At 39.8% G+C, this 11,053-nt stretch overlaps 2 protein-coding genes across 2 annotated transcripts; both read left to right on the top strand.

The window, feature by feature from the left end:
* The first annotated feature begins 519 nt into the window (after window positions 1-519).
* Window positions 520-2,631, top strand: LOC124115674 (lectin BRA-3-like). Its single transcript, XM_046476746.2, has 2 exons — window positions 520-686; window positions 2,203-2,631. Exons 1-2 carry the CDS (start codon window positions 584-586, stop codon window positions 2,439-2,441), a joined length of 342 nt encoding a protein of 113 aa, XP_046332702.2. The 5' UTR covers window positions 520-583; the 3' UTR covers window positions 2,442-2,631.
* A 2,589-nt stretch (window positions 2,632-5,220) lies between these two features.
* LOC125372242 (collectin-12-like) lies at window positions 5,221-7,620 on the top strand. The gene is made up of 3 exons (XM_048381529.1): window positions 5,221-5,452; window positions 6,485-6,658; window positions 7,255-7,620. The coding sequence occupies exons 1-3, from the start codon at window positions 5,221-5,223 to the stop codon at window positions 7,461-7,463; spliced, it is 615 nt and encodes a 204-aa protein (XP_048237486.1). The 3' UTR covers window positions 7,464-7,620.
* The last annotated feature ends 3,433 nt before the right edge of the window (window positions 7,621-11,053 follow it).

The following is an 11,053-nucleotide window of genomic DNA, read 5'->3' as shown; positions in this document are numbered from 1 at the left end:
ATTTAAAGCATTATCTCCTCAGACACAAAGAGGCTCATCAAAATGATTTTAAGAGTTCAGATGTAATCCTGATTATTAGATCATGATTCTCATGAACAGAACCTGTACTTTTCAATACAGCACACTTTCCAAGATTGTTTATCAAGTCTAGACTAAAACAAGTTTAAAAGAACAAACCGAATTCTAATATGTCTTGCGAAGTTAAAACGTACATTTATGTTCCAATAAAGGATTTTCATCGTTTCAGGCATCTGGCGCACACGCAAATGACAGACCCATGATAATCAGTATTAAATGTCTGGACTTTGTTAACTCGTATTGCCGTCCAGCCATTCAATAAATGAAACATACCATTCGTAACAATCTGTTCGTTTTGCATTGTGTGTCTAAAATGCGTCTAAAATACACATCTGTGCCTTACTTAAATGAATGAAACTTATTAATCTAGCGTTTATAAACTATATGGGGTTTCCCCGATATACAGTCAGCCAGTGCCAACTGTCTTCTTCCAGATGCTTGTCCCGCCACCTACATCTACAGTCGTTTCACAAACCAGTGTCTCAGAGGGCATACATCTTCAAGCATGCGTTTTCCAGACGCCAAGAAACTGTGTATGGAGAACTCAGGACATCTCGCCTTCATAAGATCTGAGGAGGACAACAAACAAGCTTCCATTGTTGCAAACGGTAAGTGCAACTCTTAATATCACCTGATCTCAATGTCGGTGTTGATTTTGTTGATGATTCTGTTCTGCTGGACGGTACAGAAATGATTGTCCACTAAGCGAAGTGCCATATCAAGGACTCAAGGAGAGGCTATCACGACCACTGCATCGAGTTAATGTGCACTGTGTTGAGAAGATCAGCAATCCTGCAGAGTCCTTTGCTTGGATGAAGTCGTCTGGCATGAAAAGTGAAACAGAAGGCCTTCTGTTTGCTGCTCAGGACCAGTCACTTCCTACTCGAAACCGTCAATGTGTGATTTTGCATCAAAATGTAAATATGAAATGTAGATTAAGTAATGATTTTAATGAGACTGCCACATTCTTGGTGGATGCCCAGGTTTGGCACAAACACAGTATCTTAAACGACATGATGGAGTTGTTCGATCATTTTATTACCGTCTTCGCCATGCTTGTGGTTTTGACACAGAGGTCCGCCCATGGTACGACCCGGAATATGTAGAAGGCGTCATGGAAAATGATAAATACAAAATTCTTTGGAATAGGCCGATTTACAGTCTCAGACGTATCCAGGTCAAAACCCAGCTCTTGTCCTTTTTGATATATCCAATGAAATCATTTATATTATTGACTTGAATTCTGTCCCATTTGACACTAATGTGATTGACAAGATTGAGGAAAAACATGGCAAATATGTGGACCTCGCTTTCGAAATGTCACGCTTGCATCACCACGTTGCCCGACTCCCCATTGTTCTCGGGGCCTTAGGTTTGGTACCTCCCAATCTGTTGACTTACATTGGGAGAGTACCCGGGTTTGCTACCAGGAATACAGCCCTTCTGACAATCTGGGTAATGCAGAAGGCTGTAGTGTTGGGGAGTCTTCACATTCTCCGAAAAGTTCTGGGTGGGTTTGAAAACACAACGCTGGGAGAAGTCCCATTCGCTGTCTGGGCTGCGTGTAGAGGGGGCAAGGGCCCTGAGCTGATGACGAGCCAAACCTGCCTGACCGTGCCAGGATCACCCGAACCCTCTTTGCTGCATTTAAAAAAAGTTTAATCTGTAAGTAATGATGATAATAATATATTCAGTTGTATAGCGCAGCATTCCCTGTGCATGAGTGCTCTGTGCGCTGATATTTAAATACATACGGGACTCAATGTGACAATCCTGAGGCACTTTGTTTTTCTCTCACAGAGAATGGTTGTCAATACCCTCGTGACACGTGCTCATGTTTTGACTTATTATGTCACGTCATGTTAATCTACAAGGTGCACGTGTGTCACAAATGTAATTACCAAGCAGCCCTTGTTCGTTATGATGTTGCGGACTGTGACGAAAAACAAAATCTTACATTATTTTGTGGTATGAGTGTACGATTACTAAGGTGAGCGATTTGCATTAATTCATTCAATGGTTACCTGGTATCATGGCATGGATTTCATGCATGCTGCTTTATATGTACAACACAATATGGGCATTAAATCACAAATTCACAGCACGACTTTTTTATGTCTACAGACAGAACTGTATGGATCGGTCTGGAGCGCGCTAACATCGATGTTGCTTGGCGCTGGACAAACGGACAGGCCCTTTGGTCCTACAGCAACTGGAATCCCGCAATGGAGAATGCAACTGATCAGATTTATGGCAAGATGTTTGTTTCTGGCTTATGGGGTGCCTATGGCGTAAATGGGAAGTTAAATGCTCTCTGTGAGATTGACGTTGAGGTGAATGACGATGCACCTTGGTGCATATAGATGCTCATGTATTATGTATGTATTGAATATAATATATCAACTACCAACCATGTCTGAAGATGGAGCGTTACAATTCTGTTTCTACAAACAGGGTAGTGATATATATAGCACAGAAAGCGTGATAACGAGTCATGTACCCATTATGTTCAGTATTGTGCAAAACACTTACAACAACCACCTTAACACTGTTCAGAGGCTACCTTTAGCTTTCCAAACACAGTGTCTGTATTTGTCGTGAATAAAGTCAACAATGTCAAACAAGTATTAGTATTCCAGTTATGTTTTGGTGTGAAGATTACTCTCTCGATCTTATGCACACAACAATGCGTTCAATAACACACAAGAGCTAGTAAGAGGTCAAACTTCTGTACACATCTAAATTCGTTTTCTGTGTTGGTAAGAAGCATAACAATTGGGACACGCCTGACATCTAGTTCACACACGAGAACATTGATAACGGTAAGGGTAGAATTTTGTGTCTCCACACAGAAACAACTTTGCTTGTGAGTGAGGTAGGGTAAATTCGGCTTTTTTAAACTATTCCATCCGTATCTCGTGGATCCAATGAAAAGGTTTCACACTTTGTGACTCCACTAGGCTGTTTCATCTCCCTGAAATACTCTGGGCATTCAGTTTAAATTCAGTGTAAATTGGAGACCTCCTGACCGAAGTTGTGAGAGAGTAGCCAATATATATAAATTATATGGGTAATAATTACGGCTCTGTCAATATTCACAGAAGGTAAGTGTAATTAATACCATGTGGATTCTTAAACACTCAAAGGATTTGTTTGCATTTGCGCCATCTATCTTCAATGATCAAGACAACATATCCAAAAACTAATGTCATCTTATGTTTACTGAGAAAACAAGCTGATAACATCTCTGTAAAATCTTGGTGCAAGACATATAGGCAAGAAGTAGGCATCCTCGTGGGAACCAATTGTGCTCTGCTTCTTGCTGATCTATCTAAGATCTCAGGGAGTGTCAAACGACTCTTATCAAAAATTAGTTTGACCCAGGTTTCACAATTTAAGGCCTCTATAAAGCTGTCAAAACGTTGTATGGTTGACATCTGCAGGATTTGTTTTGTTCCTTTGTTTTTCAGGCGGTCAGTTGACTTGCCTGTGCACGTGTTTGTGACGGGTGCCACCGGTGGGACAGGATATGCTCACCTTTATGCCAACGCCTAGTGTCATCATATTTAATACCGATAGAAAGACACATGATCTTGATTATAGTTGGAATCGTAAAATCGCCTCTGCTTTTGACAGATGTTTCTGATGAATATAGAAAGGGTATGGTGGCCTAGAGGGGACATTGCTTTATCGCCTTTAATCACGGCCGCGATAAAGCGAGAACACGAGATGAGAAAGCGATAGCACCAGACGAGAATGCGATAGCACCTGACCAGAAAGCGATAGCACCTGACCAGAAAGCGATAGCACCAGACGAGAAAGCGATAAAAAATATACGAGAAAGCGATTGAGCGATAATGGCCATAATGCCGTCCATTAAAAAGATTTGCTGGTATTCAGTGATCCACTCCTATAACTTTCACAGGTGTGTTGCCTTTTGTCCCAGAAAGTTTCAACTTTTTGTAGTAGATATATTTCTCAGATATAGATACAGAATGCTATCTAGTTTGCATAAATTCATGTCTTGCATGTACAATAGCAAGAATCACACATACTACAAGGGAAAAGTCTCCCACTTTTACGTGATTATGCAAAAACTCCATAGAAAGTCTACGGATAATTTCCGATTTGTTGTTGAACCCAATTGCCCATTTGATGGGAGTTACTAGCTTTTTTACTAGTCTTTTTGTTTATTAAACTGTCTGGTTGTTCTGATTTGAGATGTGTAAATATCTACTACATACATACATACACAGACAGATGGAAACACACGCACGCACGCACGCACGCACGCACACACATTTGAAGACTGTATTTTACAACACCTACCAGCTGGGACAGATTAACCATCGTCATGTGAAAGAATCGGGTGTTCTTTTATTTCTTTTGAGGAGTATATATTTACATTTTAACCTCATCCATTTGGAGAGAATCCTATGACCCGCCACGCCCCATTCCTTTAACAATCAATTTGTTTCCGATTAAATCCATGGATTGTTTTAAAATCACATTCATCTGTGCAGTTGTTATGTTTAAGTGAATAGAGAGACAATTACAACATTCTGTCCATATGTAGAATTTGAAATGTGACTGGACCCTGAAATAATAACATGCCCCCCACCACACACACACACACACACGCACACCACCACCCAACCCCACACACACCAATAGAAACATCGACCCGGTTCAAGTTAATTTAAAAAACGTCAACGCCTGAGCATAACCCATCTCCATTATCAACAAAAAAACCAATTGATCCAGTATAAGCACACTTATAAGCTATTGATGACGGTCCTAAGTCATTTCAAGCTCATTAACTATTGCTGAAAGTTGATATGGTTTGTTGATATAAAAAGGTAAAAAAATGGAGGCTGTCATGTTGCCTGGATAATATATAACAATAAAAAATACACTTAACTCTTGATCAATTGAGACATCTATTTTTCACTTGCCTGATGTTTTCTTTCAAAACCCTGTGCACACATCCTATTTCCGACATGAAGTTAAATGGACTCTCAGCGAAAACGGCATTTATCTCGTTAATGGAAACACAAATATAGTCAATATCAAGCTGTGTGACGTACTTACTTAGGCCACAGCATATGAGAACCTTAAGTCGTTGCTGCACAGGACACCGCCATGTTCACATTCTCCTTGTTCTTCACTGGGTACATCGTGGCTAACATTGGCCCATTCTTGCCTCGTGTAACCGTCAAAGAAGGATGCGCACAAGCCTGTGTAAACCATCCAAACTGCTCCTCATTCTTTTATGACGTCAACACTCATGATTGCTACCTGGAGAAGTATGTGTACGGTGCAAGTCACCGGCTCCAGGGTCGGAGTGGTGTTCAATACTATTCCCTGAGAAACAGTAAGTGTGTTATCATCCAAAATTGTATTCTTTTACTTCACAATTGTTAACATTTTCTACTGAAACGTACACATCAAACTTGGAAGAAGATGAAGCTAAACTGCGTCACTGAAAGTACTTTTTTAATAACTCATTTCATTTCTACCTCTAATTTCTCCCTTTCCTGCCATTGAAAATGGACTGAATCTTTAATTAGACGTTTTAAAGTTTTAATGTCATTATCTCTTTCATCAAAAACACTTTCTAGCATGTTTACCTAATGTCAAATATAGCCTCTGCAACGCCCTGTTGATACAGGATGACGGGTGGTTGTTGTAACCTTCTGGATACGAGACATAAACACGCTTGATTTAGTATATCTATAAAAATAAAAAGGGTATTTCTGACCATATTTAATCAATTGTAGATTATGATTCAACTTAGCAACACTTCATCAGATATACGACAAGTATAAGTGACCTCCCACAGATGCATTCTGTCAAATATACAAAAGGTTTAAGTGCGTTATCCGTCCTCTTTCCTTCAATCTGTCCGTAAGTTAACGTCTTCACTTGCACACCCGCTGAAGAAATAATACTGACACTTTGTGAAAAGATCCAGCTTCATTTTCTGCGAAAAAACTGCAAGGTTCAGGAATGTTAGACATTGATATGATTTGCAGCAGCTTTGGTTTCAGATTTGTTCATGCCAGTAAAATTTAAATAGAATAATGTAACATTGAAAATATTTGAGAATCGTCTTATAAATAAACACAATTCTATTATTCTAAAAAAAATTTGAAAACGTCTTCTTCAGTTTTGGAAAATTTAAAGCCTTATCTCCTCATACACAAAGAGGCTAATTAAAATGATTTTTAGAGTTCAGATGTAATCCTGATTTTAGATCATGACTCTCATGAACAGAACCTGCACTTTTCAATACAGCACACTTTCCAAGATTGTTTATCAAGTCTAGACTAAAAACAAGTTTAAAAGAACATACCGAATTCTAATATGTCTTGCGAAGTTAAAACGTACAACTGTCTTCTTCCAGGTGCTTGTCCCGCCACCTACATCTACAGTCGTTTCACAAACCAGTGTCTCAGGGGGCATACATCTTCAAGCATGCGTTTTCCAGACGCCAAGAAACTGTGTATGGAGAACTCAGGACATCTCGCCTTCATAAGATCTGAGGAGGACAACAAACAAGCTTCCATTGTTGCAAACGGTAAGTGCAACTCTTAATATCACCTGATATATGTCAGTGAGTGAGTATGGTTTTACCCCCATTTTAGCAATATTCCAGCAATATCACGGCGGGGGACACCAGAAATGGGCTTCACACATTGTACCCATGTCGGGAATCGAACCCAGGTATTTGACGTGTCGAGCGAACGCTTTAACCAACAGGCTACGCCACCGCCCCCCTGATATATGTAATATACAGACGGGACTCAATGGGACAATCCTAAGGCACGTTGTTTTTCTCTCACAGAGAATGGTTGTCAATACCCTCGTGACACGTACTCATGTTTTGACTTATTATGTCACGTCATGTTAATCTACATGTGTCACAAATGTATTTACAAAGCAGCCCAGGTTCGTTATGATGTTGCTGAGTGTGGCGAAAAACAAATTCTTCTGGCATTATTTTTCTTTGTGGTATTGGTGAACGATTACTAAGGTGAGCGATTCGCGATAATTCACTTCATTCAATGGTAACCTGTTATCATGGCCTGGATTTCATGCATGTTGCTTTATATGTACAACACAATATGGGCATTAAATCACAAATTCACAGCACGACTTTTTTAATGTCTACAGACAGAACTGTGTGGATCGGTCTCGAACGTGCTAACATCGATGTTGCTTGGCGCTGGACAAACGGACAGTATCTTGGGCTCTACACCAACTGGAATCCCGCAATGGAGAATGCAACTGGTCAGATTTATGGCAAGATGTTTTTTTCTGGCGTATGGGGTGCCTATGCCGTAAAGGGGAAGTTACATGCTCTCTGTGAGATTGACGTTTAGGGGATTGACTAGGCGCTTTGGTGTCAAGATATATCGATGTTCATTATTCTGTATCTCTTCAATAGAATGTATACACTACTAAATATATCGTGTGAGTGAGTTGGGTTTAACGCCACTTTTAACAGTATTCCAGTTATATCACGGCGTGTCAGCTAAATGTGGGAGGAGAGTCCGAAGTGATGCAGGTCTCAAACGTTTATCACTTCGGTAAAACCCACCAGCACGGGTATGGTGCTGACAAACCTAGAAACATAATCGGGCCAAACAGGGATTCGAACCCACAATCATAGGTTTCTGGCGTGCATCTCTGCACAGGGAATCGCGGCGCCTTAGACGACTGGGCCACCTGTGCCCCCTAAATATATCTAAAGAAGGAAAGTTACAATTTTGTATCTACAAAGATGGTAGTGATAATATATTGTACAGAAGGCACGTGAGTCTCAAGAGTGTTGTATTTTCCTACTGTACTGGCCGGACTCACTCATTATGTTTAGTTTTGTGTAAAACACCTCAGCGAGCACAGTAACATTGTCCAGAGGCTGTCTTAGACATTCCAAATATCGTATTTGTAATTGTCTTCATTAAAGTGAACAATGTTGAAAACACATCACCTATTTCAGTTATGATTTTATGTGATAATCACTCTCTGGATCCCATGCACACATTAGAAATGCTGAAGTCTATAACACAAGAGCTGGTAAGATGCCAAACAGAACATTCAGTCTTAACGCCGGTTAATTCTGTACACAGCTAAATACCGTTTCTATGTTGGTTAAATGCTTAACAATTAAAAAACATTTCTCACAGAACACATCATTGCGCACCCAACCCGATATTGCTGAAGTAATGTATAGAACCCTTCAATCTACACAAGTGATGTACGTTTCATGATGGGATAGAACTGTTTGTAGTGCCTAAATTTTACCTAACTGTTCTAGCCGTAACTCATGTAACATAGCGATTGTCATACAAGCATGTTTGTCATACTGATTTTACGAAATTTGTGTCAGAATTCTTGTATTTTCCCAGCGAGAGCGGGGGTAATACATGAATTCTTAAACGAGTTTCCTTAAAGTTAGATCTGGCACATATGCGAGTGTAATAATTTCTTTATTACTCATTATTTCTGAATAAAGCTCCCCTTTAGAAAAAATTCACTGATCACGACCGCCGTCTTAGAAAACCACTATCTTCGAATGACGTATTATCCATGACGCCGTTTCTCGTGTGACGTTATTCCGACCTTTCGTCGCAATAAAATTCGAATGACGTCGGCAATGCCGCCCGGATGACGTCGACAATACACTCATGTACGTGAATTGATATTTACTCTAGCGCACATACGGTTTTATTTACTCGGTTATTTCTAACCTACATGTATGTGAAAAATGTAACTTATTAGATATTACAGACTTAATAAAAATCGTATGTGCACCAGCGCAAATATCAATTCATGTGCAGTACACTTTAGCTGATAGGTTAATACACTCTCCTACCCAGAGTTCCATGCGGCCGGCAGCCAGCTAGCATAGTACCTCTGCCACAGGCCAGCGCCATGTGACGATTCGTCACATCTTTCACAGTCCATTCAAGATATTGCATATGCTTTTCATCCGTTTCATGTTTGACAAGTCTACACATTTTCATAAACAAATGTTAAAGAATGGTTAACTTTTATTGAGAAAGTATGCAAATACGTAAAAATCTACTTGTTTTTGCGTAGTTATCCTATGTTTACATTGGTTGTACGGCTCCACGTGCTGTCATCGAAGCCCAACGGAGAGCTAGCGACACGGTCACTTTGATGCATAAATATATATTGTCATGCAACTCACTGTCGCAGTTGTAGTAGCATATCTATACAGTTATGCAAAACAATATGTAAAGCGCCCCCAAATACTTGCATTAGTCCGTTCTATACTGATTTCTGAAAAAGCGCGTTTGTTTACAAACAAGAGAAAAGTCCGGTCACGTGATACGCAAATTAGCCTGTGGCAGTGGTGTTATGCTGAGTCACCACTGCGACGGAGTGTGAGGTTAATAAGCATCTTTGACCCCAGCGACCCTGATGACGGACTACTTTCTTTTCATTCATAAAATGTTACTACAAACTAACGAAAATAGTTTTTTTCATTCATAACTTTGACAATCATATTAACGGGATGCCGGGATTGTCATTCTACTGGCCAGCCAGGAAAAGTTGAACTAACTCACAAAACGCGTTTGAGACAAGTAGGCGGTGCGCAGATTTTGGGTGAATATATTTGGTTGGTTAAGGGTAGAAAGGGTATGCACGTGCAGTGTATGCATTGATACGCTCCCGATTCTCCAAAAGATGTTTGATAGAATTTAATTACAAACAATAAACATGTCAAAGTAAGGTAAGCATGGCCAAATCATCCATTCTGAGTCTTGAGAATTTGCCTATAAATTCATTAATTACAAGGAGAAAGAATGGAAATTTAATTACAAAAAATAAACATGTCGAAGTAAGGTAAGCATGGCCAAATCATCCATTCTCAGGCTTGAGAATTTGCCTGTAAGTTCATAAATTACAAGGAGAAAGAATGTACGTGGGATTAATCAGTCAACTATTGCAGCCTCCAGCCTTGGAGGAATGACATGACACTATTCAGTAGTGTTCTCTGGGGTAAAAGAAAGCATACCCTTTTTGATGCAACGATTTCTCTTCATTGTCAGGGATACTTCTTAGTTGATGTTACCTGTGCTAAGTTGCTGTCACCGTAATCACACTCATCGGGTACGTCACATCAGCACGTACTATTACGTGCTATTGAACTCGCCACTAGAACTCTTTGTTAGCCGAGCACAAATCCATCGTACGTCTTTTCGCAGACCTTTCTTCACAATGGTACGCGCCAGTGGGCGGACCTCATACATAGTCATACGGGGTTAATTGTCAGGTCACAACTCATCTTATCCTGGCTAACCAGTAGGATTGAAGTACTTGATAAAACATGGTAACATTTAGTATATCTGCGAGTTTGTTGTATATTTTGTTAAACAAATATTTAAGTGAGAGTTGTTTACACTGGAGACGATAGTAGCAGTCGAAAATAGGGCTACACTTTCGCCTATTCATGTCATCTCTTTTATGAAAAATCATTGGAAAACAAAGGGAAGAGTTCTCAAAGTTATGCAACCGTTATTAGGATCGGTCTGTGACTTCGCGAATCGGACGAAGCCAGAACAATCATCCAAGTGTCCCGTTTTCGATTAATTTTACAATTGTGCCAGAGACAGCATCAATGACGTATGACAATAACGAATCTGGTGTAGATCAACAACAAAATGTGATTGACGATATCTTAAATGACGATTTTTTGATGGACCTAAACGAGAACCCAAAGATTTCGATAAAGGTCTGACGATCAATACATCGATCAAAACAAAATATGACACAAATCTAAGAAAATTAAAAGACCACTTTTGAAAAGGATTTCCGTGAACTTGAAACCATCCCAACTCAAGAACTGAATGTTTTTCTTTGTAAAGTTTTGTTTTTTGTTTGTTTGTTTGTTGTTTAACGCCGCACTCTGCAATATTCCAGCTATATGACTGCGGTCTGT

The sequence above is a fragment of the Haliotis rufescens genome, unplaced genomic scaffold (genome assembly GCF_023055435.1).
Source record: "Haliotis rufescens isolate VD_foot unplaced genomic scaffold, xgHalRufe1.0.p SCAF_4, whole genome shotgun sequence".
NCBI lineage: Eukaryota > Metazoa > Mollusca > Gastropoda > Lepetellida > Haliotidae > Haliotis > Haliotis rufescens.
The sequence above is the reverse complement of the archived record's forward strand: the minus strand, read 5'-3'. Positions and strand labels throughout refer to the sequence as shown.